Genomic DNA, 22,866 nt, shown 5'->3' with positions numbered 1-22,866 from the left:
TTCAAGTAGATTCCCATTCTTATAAACTGAAGGCATTTGCAGTTGATGCACTATTGTTCTTGGAAAACCTGTTGGACCCTGTTGTTAAGCTATTGGAAGTAATGAAGCAGCATTGCGATACAAGAATAAAACTAAGATGACACCAAAAAAAGTTAGACTGGCAAGGGAAAGAGAAACTGCAAGAAAGTATTAAGATGAAGAAGAAGGTCAAATATCTGGCTACTGTTTTGGGATAACAAATAACAATGCTAATCTGATCCAAAACAATTATATCATTATGTGGAGTAAGATTAAAGAAGAAATGGAGAGATGGAGTAGAATGAAATTTCCTCTAATGGGAATGATTTTGGTGGTAAAAATGAATATCTTTCCTAAGATGTCATTTCTGTTTCAGACAATCATAGTGAAATGTAATATGAGTTGCTTCAAACAATTGCAAAAAGAGTTATCAAAATTTATCTGGCAGGGGAAAGAGGATTAAATTTAAATTATTAATGGATGTTACAGAAAGAGGTGGGTTCTCAGTCTGATTTGCTTAAGGGAATTGATATCCTTAAAGAACACAAGTTCATTAGATTTGGAAGGATATGGAAATCAATACGGAAGCCATACCTGCTTGTGGTATGATAAGGTGGCGAAGGTGGCACAGGGACCCAGCGCCGGGCGGCAAACGAGTGGACAAGAGATGCCACCACCACCACCCGGCGCTGGGTCCGTCCTCCACCACCACCTCTGCAGCATCAACCACCCCCTCCTCAGATTCTGAGTATCACCAGCAGCCACCCCAGCCCCAGCGGTGAGTGAAGAAAGGCTGGGCCAGGCGGCAAGTGAGCAGGCAAGGGATGTCTCTCTCTCTCTCTCTCTCTCTCACACACACACACACACACCAGTGCTAGGTCCCTCTGCCGCAACTGCTGCTGCAGCAACATCTACCCCCTCCTCTGGTTCTGGGTGTTGCCTGCGGCCCCAGCACTGAGTGAGGGAAGGCTGGGCTGGGAAGTAAGCAAGTGGGCAATGGAAGTGTGGCACTCAAAACGGAAGTGCAACACTCAGAACAGAGCCCATTCGGATTACAAAAAAAGTTCGCAAACTGGAACACCTACTTCCAAGTTTGCGGCGTTCGAATTCCAAGTTCTTCGTGAACTAAGCTGTTCAAAAACTGAGATACAACTGTAATTGCAACTTACTGGATGACAAAACCCAGCTGAGAGACTGTTGGGGAGACTGCTGGGATAGGGGTGGTGAGGGCTGAGAAAAACACTGAGAGAGAGTCAGTGTTTTACTGATAAGGTGAGGAAGAAAAGGAACAAACAATTAACCCCTCTCCACTTTGAGGGATGTAACTTCTTGTGGGACTCTGTGTAAGCTTAAGATTTCAGCTTTTGCTCCATTCTCTCCCCAAGTGGCTGACCAATATGGTGTATAAAAGGAGGGCTTGTAAAGCTCTGGGAATTATGCCAAACTTTACAAGTAGCTCTCCTGAACCTTGGGGAAGACAAAGTAAAATCACACAGTTTTTCCTTCAGGACAGAAAAAAGAGTCGAGCAAGGGAACATGCAAGAATTTGGGAATACAAGTCCTTTGATAAATTTGGCCCTAGAATTGGCCTAGGCAGAGAACATAAACAAGGCAAAACTGAGAAATAAACTGGGGCAAAATGGCAAGCTTATACAGAGGCATTATTTTGAGCTTAGTAGAAGCCCACCCATTTCTAAATGTACACAAACAAAGGAGAGTCACTGAATTCCACTGAATTCCAGGATCAGCTTCATATGATCTGCCTAGAATTAACTCTCATTGAAAACTTCCTTACAATAAGCAATGGGCTGCGTACAACATGGCTAGAAAACTTTCCAAATCAAGGGAGAGCTTCAGACTCAAAAGATATTGAAAGGATAGCCAGGCAAACCCAGCCAGCAATTACTAAAATGACAAAGGCAAATGTTAAAGAAGTCACCAAAGGACTGTATAAGAAATACCGTAATTTTCGCCCTATAGGACGCACCGGCCCATTGGACGCACCTAGATTGGGGGGGGGTTTAAAGGGGAAAAAATTATCCCCCCCCACCAGGCAGCTCTGCGCAACCTTCGGGAGCCGGGCGTGGCTTTGCACCGTGCTCCGGAGGGTTTCACGGAGCTGCCCAGAGCCAGGGAACGCAGGCAGCTTTGCGCAACCTTCGGGAGCCCAGCGCGGCTTCACGCCGGGCTCCGGGGGGGTCGCGCGGAGCTGTGCGGAGCCCGGGAGTGCAGGCAGCTCTGCGCAACCCTCGGGAACCCGGCGCGGCTTCTCGCCGGGCTACGGAGGGTTGCACGGAGCTTCCTGAAGCTTGGAGAGTGAGAGGGGTCGGTGTGAACCAACCCCTCTCGCTCTCCAGGCTTCAGCGAAAGCCTGTATTCGCCCCATAGGACGCACACACATTTCCCCTTCATTTTTGGAGGGGGGAAAGTGCGTCCTATAGGGCGAAAAATACGGTAATCTAAAGCACTGAAGAAAACTAAAAATATTAAAAATTTAAAGAAGCAAAAGAAAACTCACTGTGCACGTAAAAATCAATTACAACTTGATAGCAACGGATTTCACCTGGGATACAAATAAGCCTATATTAAAAGCTCATAGGGAAAAAGGGGAAACAAAGAAGACAGCACCAATGTCGCCAAACCACAGCAAATGCCAGAGAAAGAAAATCTGACAGAGGAAAATAAAAGATACTCCTCAGTTGTTGTTGCTCTGACTCCAGGAGGGAAAGGACAAGGGAACAAGGGAAACAGAGAGGACACTATCCACAAAATTGAATCTGACCTAATAACTAATTACTCAGAGACACAGTGTAATTTTCATCAGGAAAAAGGGTGATGATTCCACAAAAACTAGTTATTGCAAATTATCCAAAACCAAAAGGCCTCCTCACTCAGGCAGAACGTATAACACATCTCATGCTTATTTGAAATAAGACCTTACCAGAAGCAATGAGGTCCAAGGATATTGTCTAAAGAATATATATAATATGACAGCTTTAGTGCACAGGCAGTGGTTACCTTTAGGGGCCCAGGTCTAGCCAATTTTATTTGTAAAATCAGGGATTTTTTCATAAAAGACAGGCTAGAAATTATAAGATTTTTTTTGAAAACCAGGTGCCAGTGGCCTCTCTTCTTGGTGATATGGCAGTCGAGTGCAAAAACAAACATTCTCCGAAAAACCAAACAGTGATGAAAGCCTCATTGATCTGACTGGGACCCAAGAATCCTTGCCACTCTCTTATAAACAACAGACATCAAAACCAGAAAGGAAGACACCACCTACACACGACTCACAATGTTCTGCTATCAAGGTGATAGATGACGGAGGGAAACAGCCCAGTCTAAACCAAGAAGTACACCATTCAATAAATGAGTTTGACGATTCCCTTGCCTTCGATGAAAAGAGACCTTCAAACACTTTTTTTTAGCCCTCCCTTACCAGTCACAGGAAGACATCATTAGCAGAATGACTTCCTTACGAGACACCCTTATTCAACTTTGGCCTCCAGAGAAAGCCAATACAGTGGTACCTCGGGTTAAGTACTTAATTCGTTCCGGAGGTCCGTTCTCAACCTGAAACTGTTCTTAACCTGAAGCACCACTTTAGCTAATGGGGCCTCCTGCTGCTGCTGCGCCACGTGAGCATGATTTCTGTTCTCATCCTGAAGCAAAGTTCTTAACCCGAGGTACTATTTCTGGGTTAGCGGAGTCTGTAACCTGAAGCGTTTGTAACCTGAAGCATTTGTAACCTGAATTATATGTAACCTGAGGTACCTCTGTACAATCACGGATTAGTTTATGGAAATAACGTCTAACCAGAGTCTGTCACCTGAAGCGTTTGTAACCTGAAGTGTATGTAATCTGAGGTACTTCTGTACAATCACGGATCAATTTATGGAAATAACGTCTAATCATCACAGCTAAACAAAGGGATGAGGTGGGGAAACTCCCCTCTATAAATAAAGATAACCAAATCGGTAAGGAACACCCTCCTATCAGAGAATATAACTGTACTGTCCCTTCAAGTTGCGTGGTGAGTTCCTGCTTCCCCCCAGTATAAATAAAGACACATGACACCATTGTTTAGGTTAATAGGCTAATGTTGGCCACAACTTTATTGGTTACAGGTAAAGAGCAGTATTGGCTTAGGCATTGGTCCTAACCGACTATCCGGCTTCAGCCTGTTTGCTTGAAGACTGGGAAGAGTTAACCACCAGTAGGGAGAGTCCTGCTGATGCACATCAATTAGTGACTCCCCCCGGGTCACCACTTGAGGGGGCGCTTTAGGCCCTGACCTTCATAGGCTTCGGACGAGGCCACGCCCCCCCGGAATCCTTTACCGGACTACCCTTCAATATTTGGGGGAGGTGATGGTGCTCCCTCCCCCAGCACATCTACATAACAACCACGGCAGCTGCACAGACCAAAGAGGGAGATCCCGAGGCCACGCTTGCCTTAAATGAGGCAAGCCACACACCCCGAGCCAGCCGATTGGCTGGCTCAGGGGATGACGTGGCCCGAGGATTCCCCTGATCGTGCGGGGGCTGGAAGCCCGCAACACCACCTCCTCCTAATGTCAGAAGTGGCTTTATTCTATAACTTCTGTTGAATGACTCCAAAGAAGATTTCTTAATCCGGAAGAATTAGGCCTCGCTGACCTGAAATCAACAAGCCAAATTCCAACTACTAAAAAGGAGTTATTAACTCTTTAATAGGAGGTGGGTCTGTGTTTGTGGACAAAGGTAGGGAATTAAATCCAACTGTAGAACTGGATTGATATAATGATTCCTTAATGAACAGTTCAATAGAGTTTTTAGCACCCAATGCCATGCAAACCTCTGGGGAAAACATGAAGTTCAAGTCTTGTTTGACTATGAGGTTATAACTCCAATAAGGAATTCTGCAGGTCAACAATACAATTGTCGCCAACAATACATTGAAGGTCTTATCATGGAATGTGGCGGGATGGTCCTCCAAGTTACCGTAGTAGATTTGAATTTTAGGACTTCCAGGTTAGCACCATTGGCAATGGCGGAATTCCTCTGACCGGGAGGAATTTGCTTCGTGGAAATCTGGGTCTGGCCGCCACGGCGAAGGCGGAGACCCACTATAAATCACAGGCGGGTGAAGCCTGTGAATGTGGGATTTGGCTGGCACCTTTTGCGCCTCCTCTACTCGCGGGGAAACCCGGTTTTGGGGATCTGGAGTGATGTAGAGTGAGCGGCACGGAGCTTCGAACCGACTGCTTTTTTCACAGAGCGAAGCCGCATGGCTGTTGCCGGAGAGCACTGACTTTTTCCTGTGGACAATTTGATTTTGAAGCAACTACCCATGAGTAGAGTGAAGAATTGGGTTTTTAAATGTCTTAATTTGGCATCAAACGAGGGGAGGTTCAAAACAGGAAGTCCGCCTTCCCCTTTTGTAAATAGACTGAAGCAAAGAGGCTGCAAGCTAAAGTCTTGGAAAGTCTACTGTAAAGAACTAAATTTCCATCTGTTAAAAATATCAAACCCCCCTTGGAAGCAGGAGAAGAGGGGGGAAGTGTTGGATTGTACATGCCTGCAGGAAAGAGTGAAGGAAGTTAAAATACCACCGCTCCGAACCTGGAAACGGGCTGCCAATAAGATTGATGTGCTTTGAAATGTTTATTCACTGCGAATAGAACATTCATTGATAGCTTGTCAAATAAGAGAGATACATTGTTTTGATTGTCTCCGTCTGATTTTTTAAAAAAGTAACTGAAAATTGAAACTAACTTTACTGTTTGAACTGCATTTTAAAAGGGGACATTACGGACTGTTACAAATAGCAACTGTTTCCCTCTAGAGGAAGCTTTTGAAACTGTCACAAGAGCTGGATTAAGGAATTCCCAGCTGCAAGATAAGAAATGTGTGACTGACCTTGAATTTTTTAAGTGTTATGGAAGATGGAAAGGGAAAAATAGACCAGCCAATCCCAGAAAAAAAAAAAACAAGGTCTGGGAAGACCTGGCAGCAACCTAGGAGAGCTTCAACATCAGGTCCGTCTGCTTCCTCAGCGGCTGTACCAGTACATTCTAAATCATAGAATCATAGAGTTGGAAGAGACCACAAGGGCCATCGAGTCCAACCCCCTGCCAAGCAGGAAACACCATCAGAGCACTCCTGACATATGGTTGTCAAGCCTCTGCTTAAAGACCTCCAAAGAAGGAGACTCCACCTCCTTCTTGACATTCCTCCAAATCAAGAGGAATGTCAACAGAAGAAGCTTTAGCAGCTGCATTGGGTAAGATAAATGACGCATTGGAACAGCTTAACAAGAAAGCAGACGTGACAAATGCGAAAGTGGATGCCGCAACTATTAAAACTGATTTAAATACAGAAAGTATAAATAATTTGGGACAAAAGGTGAATACTAACACAGAAACTATCCAGAAATTGATACAGGAATCTACCGCAGAGGAATCCAGGGAAAAAGTTGCTGCTGTGGAAGGCAAAGTAACACAACTGGAGGCAGAGAGAGTCCCAGATCTACAGAGGCAACTTGATGACCATAAGCTGACGCTTTCTATGATTGAGCTCAAAGAAAAACAGACAAATCTGAGTATTAGAGCTGTACCTGAACTGGAGAAGGAAAGTTTGATAGATTTTCTCACGCAGGAATTTGCTGATTTTTGGGACTTGGACTTGGAGCAAGTGGAGTTCAGAATTGTGAGTGCCTTCAGACTTAGAAGGAGGGGGGAAGAGAAGAATAGAATAAGAGACTGTTTGATCACCCTCCGAACTAAAGAAGAGAGAGACAGAATTTTGGGTTGGCACTATCAGAAGACTTTGGAAGTACAACAGTCAAGAGTGGAAATTTTTAAAGACGTCCCAAAATATCTTTTGGATCTTAGGTCTAACTATAGAGATTTGGTCGACCTGCTGAGAAGGAGCAAAATTATCTTCAGGTGGGAGTTTCCCCAAGGTCTATCCTTCAATTTCAAAGGAAGGTTTTTGTATAAATATGAAGAAGATCTCCAGAAGGGACTTGGGAAAGAAACAGAAGTATTGAATAGAAGATCACCAGACAGAGGACAAGAGCAAAGAGCATTGGACGGAAGATCATCAAATAGGGGAATATTGGATATATCAACATTTTCCTTTGGACCGGACCCTCCAGTGAATGTGACACCAACATTACCAACAGAAGAAGAGCAAGCATTGGGTGCAGTTGGAGGAAAATCAGAGTAATTACATAATGGCGTTGCAAGTATTGAGTTGGAATGTGAATGGACTGAACTCCCCGGAAAAAAGGCAGAGAGTCTTTCATTTATTGAAAAAAGAACATTTGGACTTGATTTGTCTACAAGAAACACATGTGGGTAGGACACTCCTGCAGCCAATTGAAAGCTGTACCTTGGTTTTTAAATGGTTCCTGGAGTCGAACGGACTCCCAGAATGAATTAAGTTCAACAAGCAAAGTACATATGTACTCTCTCTCTCTCTCTCTCTCTCTCTCTCTCTCTCACACACACACACACACACAGAGAGAGAGAGAGAGAGAGAGAGAGAGAGAATTCTTTTCTAATAGCACAAGCAGTGAAACCGTGATTCCTTAACTGCTTTAAACAATCATGGTCAAGGATGAAGGAATTAGCATTATAAGAACATCTTCAGAGTTGCCTTATTAGTCTTTCTGCAGCAAAAACAATACATATTATTTTGGCAGCTTAAAGACTAACAAATGTATTTTACACTTTAAAAGATGCCTGCAGAGTTCTATAGTGGGATTGTAGAGAGGTAGATCAGAGGGATAAGAAATGCAGGTAAGTGCATTGTTACAGTAACTCCCTCTAACAATTATATTAACTGGGAGAGGGTCTCCATGGCAACACTGCCTATGAATTGCCCATTGTGACTCTGCTTTTAAGTAAGGTGTTGACTTCACTGTCTACTTTATACTCCCACAGGTTGTGAAAAAAATAAGAAACCAGTTCAATGGCTCCTAAAAAGCCACCAGGTAAGTCCCTTCGGTTACTATTTTCTCTTCACAGGAACACAGAGATCTGCTGACTTGATATGTTCCCTCCAGTACATTGTACTGTAGACACTTGACTTAGCTGAGATATTTCGGGCTGTTACTCGATCTTTATTTTTATGTTGATCATCTCATCTCATCTCATCATATAACATTACTATACTCATGCTGTCTTTATATAGATAAGCCAGAGAAAGCTGAACCACCCGCAGGAGACAAGGCTGCCAAAGGACCAGGTCTGTATGTTCATTAGCACATGGAGGAGGAAGGAACACTAAAGGAAAGTTGTGATGGGGCGGACCAGAGTGAGGACAAGCATTTTCTATAGGTCCAGGACATCCACCAAGTGCAACTGAGGAGCAATGAATTTGAGCTTGTGTCCACCATCTGCTGCTGGGAGTGAACAGCCCCAGCTTGAAATGAAAGCTCTCCTTGATGTGCCCTCACCCTCACTACAACCCATCCACTGCTGCAGCCCCTTCCACTTACTTGATGGAGGGCAGTCAGATGGAACTCCACAACCCCAGTCTTCCCATGAGTATGCTGTGTTCTTGTTCCAGGCCGGGGTAACAGACACATTGAGGGTGTCCAATCCACTCTGCTAGTTGAGGACGTGAAGTCTCTCCTCAGCTCTACCTTTCACTATAAGAACATTATGCTTCGTGGGCAGAGTGGGACACTTAATCTCAGGGTCATGGGTTTGAGCCCCACATTGGGGAAAGATTCATGCATTGCAGAGGGTTGGACTAGATGACCCTCGTAGTCCCTTCCACCTTCGTCTATTATTCTATGAGAACATAGCAAGAGCTTGCTGGGTCAGACCAAGGTCCTTCTAGTCCCGGGTGATGTCTCTTCATGCTCCTGAGGCCTCCAGACTGGGAACACAGGCAGAAAAGTGTCTTCAAGAAGCAATACTTCCATGCCAGATTCCTTCATCCACCATGGGTTTAGGAAGCTGACTGCCATATGTTGATCTAGATGGGTTGCCAGAGATTATGGGAAATTTCTTGACTGGGGTGGCACTGGGATGTTGTCTGTTGATGGCTAAAGCAGAATTTTCTCTCCTCCTGTCCATCAAGGGAATCTAACACCTTTGCAGGAAAAAGTGAAAAAGTTCTTCGAATCTTCATATTCCCTGTATGTTGGCGCAGTGCTTGTGATGGGCTCCGTTATAGGGGCAATAATGCTCACATATCTGTGTAAGTTCCAGTCTTCTAGGAAAATATAAAAGGGTAATGGGCAGAATTACAATTCACTCTTGCTTGCTTCATTTCAGTGGAGACCTTTAAAAGGAAAGGATAGGTTCTGGTCTCTACTAAGCCCTTTCACCTCCTGATTTCAGTTGGTGAGATAAACTTTTAATGTACTCTCTCCCATTGAAACCAGTGGCACCGTAGCGTTGTCCCTGAAGAAATGCTCAGAGACTATTAACTGGTTTGTTAAAAAAAGGCAAAGGACTCCAGACAGTTCAGTCCAATCACATACGACTCTGGGGTTGCGGCACTCATCCCATTTTAATGGCCGAGGCAGCCGACAGTTGTCCACAGACAGCTTTTCTGGGTCATGTGGCCAGCATGACTAAACCGCATCTGGCGAAAGCAGAGCAGCGCACGGAAACGCCGTTTATCTTCCCGCTGCAGTGGTACCTATTTATCGACTTGCACTGCATGCTTTCAAACTGCTAGGTTGGCAGGAGCTTGGACTAAGCAATCGGAGCTCACCCCGTCTCGGGGATTCGAACCGGCGACCTTCCAATCAGCAGGCCCTAGGCTCAGTGGCCACCCGTTTCCCAACTGGTTCTTCTGGGAGTTCTTCTGGAACGTGCCTTGCTCCTTTGTACTCAGGCGATTAACCCCTTCCTTGGATGAGCACACTGCAACCTCTACCATCTGTTGTGGCCTAGGGTCCTCAAATCTGAGAAGTACCCAAAGCAGCTACACTACCTGTAGGATGAAGCAGGTTGGGGGCCAGACTGTTGCTTTTGGGAGCCTGTAGAAAACCTTCCTAATGTTCATGGCCCAGCATAAATATGTGCATTCAGCTGTTCCTTTCCTGACAAATCTGGACTGTGAGAGAGGGGTAGACCCAACCCTGGTCAGCCAAGCCAAGCCGACCTGGCGGCAGCTATCCTGCTACTGAAAGAGACTCAGTCAGGGAGAGGCAGGGGCATTCCGTGGGGGGGGGGCGCGGCTGCCCAGGGTGTCATTCCAAAAGGGGGGCAAAATGCTGACCCCCAATCAGCAGTGTCTCCCAGGGTGCGCCCTACTCACTGTGCACCGACCCCAGCGGTATGCATCCCCCCAGGAAGCATGCCACCCCTACGGTTGGCACTCCATGCCCCCGGGACGCGTGCCATGACCTCCGGGACACAAACCATGTCCCCTGTGGGTGGCACACCACACGCCCTGGGACAAGTGCCGCTCCGAGTACCAGAGCAGGTTGCTTCACCTCTGGGGGAAGGAGAGCTTCCCAAGGCTGAAATGCTTTCTTCAACTCCCAAGGGTATCGAGAGGCTGGAGTACCCACAGAGAACACCTCCGTCAAGTGTCAGGTGGAGGGAGGAGGGGATTCTAGGTCTCGATCTCGTCAAGATGAGGTAGCCATCATGTCCATCTCCTGTAACGGCCCGGCACCTTTTCAATTCAGAATACACACACACACACACACACACACACTCCTCTATCTATCTATCTATCTATCTATCTATCTATCATCATCTATCTATGAAGATATTGGGCTAAGGACTCATCTATCTATGAAGATATTGGGCTAAGATCTTGAGGCTTGAAAATGGACCTTCCTAGAGGAGAAATTCTTCCTTTACGAATTTTGGGAAGTACGTTGCATATTGGAACTTATACGACAGAAGTCTCATTCCAAATGCAACTTAATCCCCTCCAAAGGGGTGCTGGGGGGAGCAAAGCTATTCTCCCACATGTGTTGAACAACTTTACCCATCATCACCTTTAGATGTTAAGGAAGTGCAAAGGAGAGCCATATTTGAAGAAGGAACGACAAAGATTCTGCAAATGGTAGAAGACACCTTTCCGGATCTTTTTGAGGCAGATGGTAAGCCCACCATTTCTTCTCATTACTCAGTTCAGGGAAGTCGAAGAGGAATGGGAGGGTTGCTTCAAGCTCATTCTATTCTCAACTTCTCCATAAGCATGGTGTGTGTGTCTTTGTGTGTTTGTGCGTGTGTGTTTGTGTTCCGTGTTGGTGGAAAAATATATTGATATAAGAAAGAAAATTCCTGAATTCCAAGATCCAAGTTTGGGGCAAGTACCCATTGGTGAGAGAACCCAGCAGAGATTCACAGTCACAAAATATGCAGCAAATGTCAGACTGAAAGTATAGCCTGGTAGACCTTTAAAATAGGCTCTTCCAAGTGAGTTCCAAAGTTTCCTTCTTCCCCCAGCAAATGAGAACACACACTTGGTAAGTTAAAGAATGATTTGCTTACAAGCTCTTCAAAGGTCAGAGCCATGTGCTTCAGAAAAGGTGCCCGGCAGGGCAACTTAGCTTAGCAACAATGTGGAGGAATATCCTAGAGTATTGGTACAGGAAGTCAAGAGTGGCTCATGAGGAGCATGTGGCTGACCTTGAGCAATCAGATAAAACCAGGAAAACGTAGCTTAGCAACAATGTGGAGAAATTTCCTAGAGTAATGGTACAGGAACTCAAGAGCTTGAGCTTGAGCAACCAGATCAAACCTCATCACATACTAAGCTTCTCAAGTAGCCTGGGGGGAAACAATAGGCTTGATTACCTATTTCTTCCCAATGTAGCTGAGGCTGGCAGGACAGCATACTCTATGGCTTGAACACCTTAATGCATTATTTAGAGTTAAGCATGTGGGTTATATGAGACTGATTAACCTACGTTTTGGAGTTGCAGAGTTGGAAGGGAGCACAAGGGTCTTCTAGCTCAACCCCATGCAGTGCAAGAATCTTTCACCCAATGGGGGGTTCAAATCCACAACCCTGAGATTAAGAGTCTCATGCTCTATTGACTGAGCTATCCAGAAGCTCCAGGAAAGGACTGCAGCTGAGTGGACGCGCAAATGCCATTGTTGTTGTTGTGTTAAAAAAGGCCCAAGTTCAATTTTCAGCACCTCCAGGCAGAAGTGGGAATGACCTCTTTCAGAAGTCCTGGAGAGCCATTGCTAGTCAGCACAGACAATTCTCATCTAGATTAATGAATGGTCTGATTCTGTATAAGGCAACTTCCTAGGTTCCTGTATATGAAAAATAAATATTAGATCTTGAGAAACATGGCTTTTCAGTATCTGTACATGGCTGTTTGAGATTCCTCCCAACTTCAATTGTTGCCACTCTCTTAGATATCACAAAATTCAAGAAAGCTGAGAATATATCTGCGGCAATATCCGAAGAGAAAAAGAAAATCAGTGAACTACAGCAGGCTATTAGTAAGTTACTCAGAAACCAAGTTTATCGGTCAAGGTCAAGGTGCCAGAACCTTTGAGGCAATAGGCGATTTCAGAACCATTGGCATGGACTTCCCTTTTCCATTACAGGCTAGAATGGCATATTCTGGTGCCAATCCCGTTTTGAAATATCAGTCAGATTAGCACAGCTGGAAACAGAGAATGGGTAGCTCTCTTCAGGTGTTTAAAGTGAGCACATGTGCAGAGGGCTGTAGGGATGAGCATACTAGCTCTTGCCCACTAGGGCTCTTCCCTGTGAAATTGCAGGGTGACGGTCTCAAGCTGCGAACCAGCAACATAGGGAAGGTCACAAGTTCTCTGTGTACTATGTACATGTTCTCTATCAGGTTGTTGTTGTTGTTTAGTCGTTTAGTCGTGTCCGACTCTTCGTGACCCCATGGACCAGAGAACGCCAGGCACCTCTGTCCTCCACTGCCTTCCGCAGTTTGGTCAAACTCATGCTGGTAACCTCGAAAACACTATCCAACCATCTCGTCCTCTGCCGTCCCCTTCTCCTTGTGCCCTCCATCTTTCCCAACATCAGGGTCTTCTCCAGGGAGTCTTCTCTTCTCATGAGGTGGCCAAAGTATTGGAGCCTCAGCTTCACAATCTGTCCTTCCAGTGAGCACTCAGGGTTGATTTCCTTCAGTATGGAGAGGTTTGATCTTCTTGCAGTCCATGGGACTCTCAAGAGTCTCCTCCAGCACCATAATTCAAAAGCATCAATTCTTCGGCGATCAGCCTTCTTTATGGTCCAGCTCTCACTTCCATACATCACTACTGGGAAAACCATAGCTTTAACTATACGAACCTTTGTTGGCAAGGTGATGTCTCTACTTCTCAAGATGCTGTCTAGGCCTGTCATTGCCCTTCTCCCAAGAAGCAGGCGTCTTTTAATTTCATGGCTGCTGTCACCATCTGCAGTGATCATTGAGCCCAAGAAAGTAAAATCTCTCACTACCTCCATTTCTTCCCCTTCTATTTGCCAGGAGGTGATGGGACCAGTGGCCATGATCTTCGTTTTTTTGATGTTGAGCTTCAGACCATATTTTGCGCTCTCCTCTTTCACCCTCATTAAAAGGTTCTTTAATTCCTCCTCACTTTCTGCCATCAAGGTTGTGTCATCTGCATATCTGAGGTTGTTGATATTTCTTCCGGCAATCTTAATTCCGGCTAGGGATTCATCCAGCCCAGCCTTTCTCATGATGAATTCTGCATATAAGTTAAATAAGCAGGGAGACAAAATACAGCCTTGTCGTACTCCTTTCCCAATTTTGAACCAATCAGTTGTTCCATATCCAGTTCTAACTGTAGCTTCTTGTCCCACATAGAGATTTCTCAGGAGACAGATGAGGTGATCTGGCACTCCCATTTCTTTAAGAACTTGCCATAGTTTGCCGTGGTCGACACAGTCAAAGGCTTTTGCATAGTCAATGAAGCAGAAGTAGATGTCTTTCTGGAACTCTCTAGCTTTCTCCATAATCCAGCGCATGTTTGCAATTTGGTCTCTGGTTCCTCTGCCTCTTCTAAATCCAGCTTGCACTTCTGGGAGTTCTCGGTCCACATACTGCTTGAGCCTTCCTTGTAGAATTTTAAGCATAACCTTGCTAGCGTGTGATATGAGTGCAATTGTGCGGTAGTTGGAGCATTCTTTGGCACTGCCCTTCTTTGGGATTGGGATGTAGACTGATCTTCTCCAATCTTCTGGCCACTGCTGAGTTTTCCAAACTTGCTGGCATATTGAGTGTAGCACCTTAACAGCATCATCTTTTAAAATTTTAAATAGTTCAGCTGGAATACCATCACTTCCACTTGCCTTGTTATTTGCAGTGCTTTCTAAGGCCCATTTGACTTCACTTTCCAGGATGTCTGGCTCAAGGTCAGCAACCACACTACCTGGGGTATACGAGACATCCATTTCTTTCTGGTATAATTCCTCTGTGTATTCTTGCCACCTCTTCTTGATGTCTTCTGCTTCTGTTAGGTCCTTTCCACTTTTGTCCTTTATTATGGAAATCTTTGTATGAAATGTTCCTTTCATATCTCCAATTTTCTTGAACAGATCTCTGGTTCTTCCCATTCTATTGCTTTCCTCTATTTCTTTGCATTGCTCGTTTAAGAAGGTCTTCTTGTCTCTCCTTGCTATTCTTTGGAAATCTGCATTCAATTTCCTGTATCTTTCACCATCTCCCTCGCATTTTGCTTGCCTTCTCTCCCCCGCTATTTGTAAGGCCTCATTGGACAGCCACTTTGCTTTCTTGCATTTCCTTTTCATTGGGATGGTTTTTGTTGCTGCCTCCTGTATAATGTTACGAGCCTCCATCCATAGTTCTTCAGGCACTCTGTCCACCAAATCTAAATCCTTAAACCTGTTCCTCACTTCCACTGTGTATTCATAAGGGATTTGACTTAGATTGTATCTTACCGGCCCAGTTGTTTTTCCTACTTTCTTCAGTTTAAGCTTGAATTTTGCTATAAGAAGCTGATGATCTGAGCCACAGTCAGCTCCAGGTCTTGTTTTTGCTGACTGTATAGAGCTTCTCCATCTTTGGCTGCAGAGAATATAATCAATCTGATTTCAATGCTGCCCATCTGGTGATGTCCATGTGTAGAGTCGTCTCTTGTGTTGTTGGAAAAGCGTGTTTGTGATGACCAGCTTGTTCTCTTGACAGAACTCTATTAGCCTTTGCCCTGCTTCGTTTTGATCTCCAAGGCCAAACTTGCCAGTTGTTCCTTTTATCTCTTGACTCCCTACTTTAGCATTCCAATCCCCTATAATGAGGAGAACATCCTTCTTTGGTGTCACTTCTATAAGGTCTTGTAAGTCTTCATAGAATTGGTCAATTTCAGTTTCTTCAGCACAAGTAGTTGGTGCATAAACTTGGATTACTGTGATGTTAAAAGGTCTGCCTTGGATTCGTATCGAGATCATTCTATCATTTTTGAGATTGCATCCCAGTACAGCTTTCGCCACTCTTTTGTTGACTATGAGGGCCACTCCATTTCTTTTACGGGTTTCTTGCCCACAGTAGTAGATATGATGGTCATCCGAACTGAATTCACCCATTCCCGTCCATTTTAGTTCACTGATGCCCAGGATGTCAATATTTATTCTTGCCATCTCATTTTTGACCACCTCCAACTTACCCAGGTTCATGGTTCTTACATTCCAGGTTCCTATGCAATATTTTTCTTTACAGCATTGGACTTTCCTTTCACTTCCAGGCATATCCGCAACTGAGCGTCCTTTCGGCTTTGGCCCAGCCGCTTCATCAGCTCTGGATCTACTTGTACTTGCCCTCCACTCTTCCCCAGTAGCATGTTGGACGCCTTCCGACCTGAGGGGCTCATCTTCCAGCGTCATATCTTTTATATGCCTGTTGTCTTTCTCCATGGAGTTTTCTTGGCAGGGATACTGGAGTGGCTTGCCGGTTCCTCCTCCAGGTGGATCACGTTTGGTCAAAACTCTCCACTATGACCTGTCCATCTTGGGTGGCCCTGTACGGCATAGCTCATAGCTTCTCTGAGTTATTCAAGCCCCTTCGCCACGGCAAGGCAGTGATCCATGAAGGGGTCTCTATCAGGTACAGGATTTTAAATAATATGGACACAGTCAAAAGGCCATGTTGTTGAGCCTATGAGGGCAACAGCTCCATTACAGTGGAAACCTAGCATGGGCGGGGTATAAATATTTATTACTATATTATTATTATTATTATTATTATTATTATTATTATTATTATTAATAATAATATTAATATTATTACGGATGTCTGGTTAAGCCCATAGTCCTTTGAGGACTGGTGCATTAGCATGTCTGTTGAGGCATTTGTGCTGAGGGCCAAATACTGAACTTGACTCATGACTCAATGACCAGTCCCCACATGTCCTCCTTTCCATGCTAAGGGAATTCATCCTGAGCCTGTGAAGTAAGAAAAAGTATTTTCTTTCCCATCAGATCAGTAGTACAGCTTTTGTTTCCTATATTTTCTTTCCTACTGTTCAAATGGTGGGTCGTTCTAGGTTTTTTGGTATATACTCTGTACTCAAAAACAGTTCTGAAACTGTCTAGAAGGAATTGGCTACAGCAAGGTCGAATTTCACAGGAGACCTGGTGGAGCTCCCTTGCACCTCTCAGTCTGTGTCTGGTACTTGGGCCTGTTGACCCAAATCAGTTAGAAAGCTGGCTAGTGATTTTTAATGGGTGCAAAAAGAGAAAGAGGGAAGGAAATGAATGGTACTTCTCAGACCAAATAAGCTATGTGCAGATCCCTGAGCAAAGAAGTGATATGCTGACAAGGCCTCACTCCTGTCAGCAATCATGCTGCAGCATTCAGCACCAACTGCAGGTCAAGCACGAGGGAAGCCTCAAACAGAGCATTCTGCAGAAATCCAGTCTTGAACTGAGCAAAGTATGAACTGTTGTGGCAAGGAATCATGGTTCAGGAATGACCAGACTTGTTGAACCAGCTGAAGCTGGTAAAAGCCACTTCTAGCCATTGGGGCATCGACCATGGCCCTCTCCTCTACCTTCCCCCAAAAGGGAACATTGGCAATGGCCCATAGCTGTTCTAATCCAAAGGGGCCAGAGCTGCTTTCTTTAGCAGTGGTCACACCACTGCTTCTTTCAATGCTGAAGGGACCACCCCCTCATGCAGCAAAGCATTAACCACAATCTGGACCCAACCAGTCAGCCCCCTCTGATAGATTTGATAAGCCAGGAGGGATTGGAGTTGAGGGGCCATGGGGTTGGATGCATTGCTGCCGGTACCTTCTCCACATCAGCTAATTGCATAAGGTGAAACTGATCCCACTAAACATCCTCTATAGAGGCACTGGGTTCTTCAATTGGAGATGCAACATTTGGAGTGCGTAGCCAGTGGGTCCTAGTGGGTCTTTGAGGACAATGCTAGATTTTCTTCAGTGGGGGTGGTTCCCCCACCCAAGGTGCTCCCAAGGTTCCCCCTGATATCAGTGTTTTAAATTCTGCAGAGTCCTACAAGCTGGCTTCTACTACAACCTCACTTGTCCTTTCTCTCTTTTTATTGCTCTCATATTCTGGGCATTGCTCAAAGGTGACATTCGCCACAGGTTACGTGAGGAATGGATTGTTTGGCATGGAGCCCTATATTTATTTGACTTCATTGCCACCCCAAGGACTTGGAAACAGTGCATACAATACTGCGAAAGGATGAAATACGATACAAAATTGTTATGTGTTGAAAGTGAGGAGGAGGAGGTAAGCAGATCATGGAATAAATTCTTAAGGGACAATGGAGGAGTGTGACTGCCGTGGAGTTCAGCGTCTGCCGTGGTTGTAGAGACTGATAAGGGACAGACATGAGACCTGGGAAACCGGGATTTGAATCCCCACTCTGCCATGAATCTTACTGGTCAGGACTGCCTTTCATCCCAACTTACCCCATGGGACTGTCGTGAGGACAAATGGGGAGAGGAGAAGGGCATGCAGCACCTTGAGCTCCTTTGGAGGAAAAGGTGGCATATTAGTATTAGTATTTATTCCAGTTATTTCAGTTATTCCTTTTATCATAAGAACCCAGGGTAGTGTGCAACATTTTAAAAAATTACATATTTTTCAGTGATAGAAACACAATAGTTCAGGATACAATTGTATGGGGAGACCAGGAATAATGAGACCTGGGAAACTGGGATTTGAATCCCCACTCTGCCATGAAGTAATAAAAAAGCATACTAACAGACAGGTTATTAATAATAAAACAATCATCATAATAACAGTCCTCTCCCCCACACTTTTACAGGCCAAAGATTACTTTATAGCCTGGGGAAAGAGGAATGGTTTTGCCCAATGCCTAAAGGCATGTAATGATGGCGCCAGAGAAGCCGCTCTGGGAAGAACATTCCATAATTGGGAGCCACCACAGAAAAGGCCCCTTCTCTTTTTGCAATCCTTCTAACCTCTCTGGGACATTGAGGAGGGCCTCAGATGACAAGCACAGGGTATGGTGGGTTCCTAAGGGGAGAGGCAATCCTTAAGGTATTGGATCCTCAGCCATGTAAAGCTTTATAGCCCTTCGATTTGGACTACTAATCAGCAGCCAGTGCAGTTGTGCCCTGATTGGTGTTCTGGTGATCAATCTGCCCATTGCATTTCGGCCAGCTGAAGTTTCCTGCTCCTCAATGAGACCAAGACCTAGGTATTTGTGCTCCTTCGTTTCCCCCTTATCTAGACTTTCTTCTTTTCTGTGATGTAGGCCTTTGCTGTAGCCATAGTGAAGCCCAGACCAACCGATTATTTTATTGGAATTTCCATGGTAGGCTCAGATTGGCGCTGCTATCAAAAGGGCTTTCGCCTGGATAAACTGTAAGTCCAAACTCCTCCTCATCTGGGAACTTTCATAACCAATAAGTATTTGAAGAGAGCCAAGATGTTTGTGTGTTTATATTGTTCTTTATTATGATGGTTTAATTTATAGACCAATTCGTTTCCAGAGAGCTTCAAAGTGCTTTACAAAATACAAAATTAAAACAGAAAAGAACAAAATGCACGGGCAGGAAAGGTGTGATTAAATGAGCCTCTCACACCACCTTTGTTGCCCAGCTGCAACACAACAACCCTGCAGTGCAACCAGTGGGATTTATTCTCTGGCCGTTGCTGCCACCACCCTTCCACTTCCTCCAGCAGTCCAGGGGGGAGGGACCTGCGGTGCACCAAAGCAATTGCTTTTCAAGCTTCTCTGATGCTTTACCAGGCATGTCCAAAGTCAGGCCCAGGTGCCTAATCCAGCCCGCCGGTTAGTTTAATATGGCCCATGCAGCAGTTTATATGCTGGGGTAAAATCCTAAAAAAAGGTAAACAACTTCAATCAAAAAAAAAAAAAAGACAACAACTTTGGTCGGTCCTCACGCATGTTCACTTCATCAAATCTGGCCCTCTTTGAAAAAAGTTTGGACACCCCTGCTTCAATCAGAGTGCAAAGGCAGCCCACACTCTGTGTGTTGGGAATCCTGGAAGCCAAGACCCAAGTGTGGGGTGAGTACTCTTTGATGAGAGAACCCCAGCAGAGATTCAAGATAGCAAAAGATGCAACAAAGAAAACTGTGGAAATGTCAGCTATAAACCTTGAAAAATGTCCCCTTCCCAGTGAACTGCAAAGTATCCCACTTTCAAAGGTTCTTCCCAACTTCCCTAGCACAAACATAGAGCACACATTTAGTAAGTCATAAAATGACTTTCTGCTTTCAAATCAGATGCTCTGCTACTGAGCTGTGGCACTTGCCAATGGTAGACACACCTCCCAGAACCCCTGTTCCCTCTCTGTCTTCTCCTGCTTTGTTCTCTGAATGGACAAAAGACAAAGACTGGAAAATGCTACTATCAAATTGCTTGGTGGACCTGATTAGGACCAAAAGGAGTGTATTAGGATTGCCCTCTCTGTAAGCTGTGTGTGCTGGGCCCGGGGGTAACCCGAGCAACGCGGTCCAGGTCCAGTGCCGAATCAGTCTAACAGGCCAAGGCAGGACACGAGGCAGGAAACCAGGCAAGGTCAGGCTCAGGGTCTCAGGCAGGTTCTAGCAAACAGCAATGTTGCTCCCACAACCTGGGGTGGGGTCTGACAGCCTTTTTTCTTTGTCAGGGTAACAGCCGGTCCTGATCCCCCAGTGACTCACCTCCTTGTCTCGCCCAAAGGCAAGGACTCCTCCTGCAAGTACTCAGGTCTCTCATTCTCTCAGACCTTAGTCTCTGCATCTCGGGAGATGTCGGTGGGTTAATGGACCCAGAGGCAAAGGATCTGGTGCGGATTGAGACTCCTCTGGTTCCGAGTCCAAGCCCAAGTCCCAGGCCATCAAACTGTGCAACTTTGTCACAGGTGAGGCACTGCCTTGGAAGGGAGGCTTAGCCTGTATTTTTCCACTGGCCTGTAATCTTCCCTTCAACACTCCAAATAATCAAAATCCTACCATTTATTAATTTATAGGGTTTGCCTGCAAGAATATTTTCCCCCTTATTTTCCTGAGGAAAGCACAATAAGTGCTGGCTGGATGTACGTGTTTCTGCAGGCTAGCACATGATTTGCCTTCCAATCAGACACTAATAATAATAATACCCCACCCATCTGCTAGTTTCCCCCAACCACTCTGGGCAGCTCACAGCATATATCAAAACATAAAAAAGCAATCATTAAAAACTTCTTGATACAGGGACTCATCTGGTGTTGGTGGTAGTGCAGAAAGTGTGTAAGCTCTGACTACAGGGTAGGGCAGAGAGGCAGGGGAGTCTGCTAGACCAAAAGAGAATTCTCCTCTGAATGTTACTCCTCTGGGTTACTGCAAAAATAATGAATAAGTGTGTGGAGGATAGGCAAGTATTTGATTCTAAGAGGTACACAATAAAATAAGTATTCAGACTGAATAGTTTCTCCTCTCCTTTTTAGCTACTGGGATAATAATCGTCCAAGAAATAAAGGTCCTGCAAAACCAGATTCAAACAACTGTGTCATCATCACAAGGGGCTGTGAGAACATTTATGAGTGTTGGCATGATGTTTTGTGCCACGGCCTAAAACGGTGCGTCTGCAAAAGGAAACCTATTAAAAAGTGGATGAAATAATTGATAATCTGCACTCTATACCACCTTGTCAATCCTGCTATTCCAAGGCTGGAAAAGAGCCATTGTTTTACACCTGCAAAGGCTTAGTTGGGCAGTGAAATAAAGTGTGGAAGAATTCCGTCTGTGTACGTTTCAATAGATTAACTGTGTGTATCTACCTAGCAATGTTAGAACAGATAGATCTGGTTTCTAGTTTGTCCTTTTGATTACGGATATGTTACAAGGTCTGGAAAGGACTCCTGTGGTATTAGATCAAGGTTTATCTAAAGGATCACAGCCTTTTTCCTGAAGCTTTTAGGGTAGAAATTGTTTATTCAGTTCTCTCCAGACTAGGCACTGTTTTCCTTTTGTGTGAAGACAGAGGCACAGGAGGTTGCATGCTACAATAGTGTGGCAGGAGAGGGTGGGAAGTGTGGCAGGAAGATTCAAGGACAATCAAAGAAACATTTCAGGATTTGAGTGTAGTATAGTCAAGTATTGTATCGTATTCACCTTTCCAGTGTATTCTAGCCAATTTCATGTATATCTTTTTCCTGGTGACACTACTGCAGTGATATTACAACAGGTGTCAAGGATCCAGGGGACAGAAGTTGAACTTTTGTCATGTATGTATGTATGTATGTATGTATGTATTTTAATTAATTAATTAACTAATTAATTTAAAAATTGGTCACATTTTGTTCATTCATACCTTTATGAATTTGATGAAGTCATTAGCCTGAATAACTAACAACAGCTAAACCTTCCAAATAGTCATCTAAATTTCAGCCACCACAGCAGTCAGAACAAAACTAACACTCAGTGACCAACTGCCAGGAAATACCAAGAAAGAGCTCTGCTGATCTTTGTGGGTGCCACGATCAAGCAGGCGCTTCTTTGTGTAGAGCATCAGGTGTTCACTGTCAGCAGCAGCTGCTGTGTGTCTGGGTGACTCTTCCTGTCTTTGACACCTGTTGTAATATCACTGCAGTAGTGTCAGCAGGAAAAAAAAAAAGATATATGCATAAGGAGTGTGAGTAGCCCAAGGTCACCCAGCAGCTGCATGTGGAGGAGCGGAGACGCAAACCCGGTTCCCCAGATTACGAGTCTATCACACTTAACCACTACACCACACTGGCTCTCGCCAGGTAAAATATCTGGGTACTGTTTGGGGATAACAAATAATAATGCAAATCTGATCTAAAACAATCATATCATTATGTGGAGTAAGAATAAAAAAGATATGGAGAGATGGAGTAGAATGAAATTTCCTCTAATAGTGATGATTTTGGTGGTAAAAATGAATATCTTTCCTAATATGTCATTTCTGTTTCAGACAATACTAGTGAAATGTACAGTGGTACCTCAGGTTAAGTACTTAATTCGTTCCAGAGGTCCGTACTTAACCTCACACTGTTCTTAACCTGAAGCACCACTTTAGCTAATGGGGCCTCTCGCTGCTGCTGCGCCACGTGAGCATGATTTCTGTTCTCATCCTGAAGCAAAGTTCTTAACTCGAGGTAATATTTCTGGGTTAGCGGAGTCTGTAACCTGAAGCATATGTAACCTGAAGCGTATGTAAGCTGAGGTACCACTGGAATATGAGCTGCTTCAAACAATGGCAAAAAGAGTTATCAAAATTTATCTGGTAGGGGGAAAGACCGATGATTAAATTTAAATTAATGGATGTTAAAGAAAGAGGTGGATTCTCAGTCTGATTTGGTTAAGGGAATTGGATCAGATTTGGAAGGATATGGAAATCAATACGGAAGCCATACCTGCTTGTGGTATGATAAGGTGGCGAAGGTGGCACAGGGACCCAGCGCCGGGCGGCA

The 22,866-nt window shown here is 44.7% G+C and overlaps 1 protein-coding gene across 1 annotated transcript; it reads left to right on the top strand.

Moving 5' to 3' along the window:
- The first annotated feature begins 7,897 nt into the window (after positions 1 to 7,897).
- On the top strand, positions 7,898 to 21,170 carry LOC310852822 (uncharacterized protein). Its single transcript, XM_083756920.1, has 8 exons — positions 7,898 to 7,998; positions 8,199 to 8,252; positions 9,096 to 9,215; positions 10,987 to 11,085; positions 12,359 to 12,445; positions 17,539 to 17,702; positions 18,697 to 18,806; positions 20,878 to 21,170. The coding sequence occupies exons 1-8, from the start codon at positions 7,977 to 7,979 to the stop codon at positions 21,050 to 21,052; spliced, it is 831 nt and encodes a 276-aa protein (XP_083613046.1). The 5' UTR covers positions 7,898 to 7,976; the 3' UTR covers positions 21,053 to 21,170.
- Positions 21,171 to 22,866: the final 1,696 nt, after the last annotated feature.

The sequence above is a fragment of the Podarcis gaigeae genome, assembly GCF_964106915.1.
Source record: "Podarcis gaigeae genome assembly, chromosome: 9".
NCBI classification, from domain to species: Eukaryota; Metazoa; Chordata; class Lepidosauria; order Squamata; family Lacertidae; genus Podarcis; species Podarcis gaigeae.
Note: the sequence above shows the minus strand (reverse complement) of the source record. Positions and strands in the feature narration are given on the sequence as shown.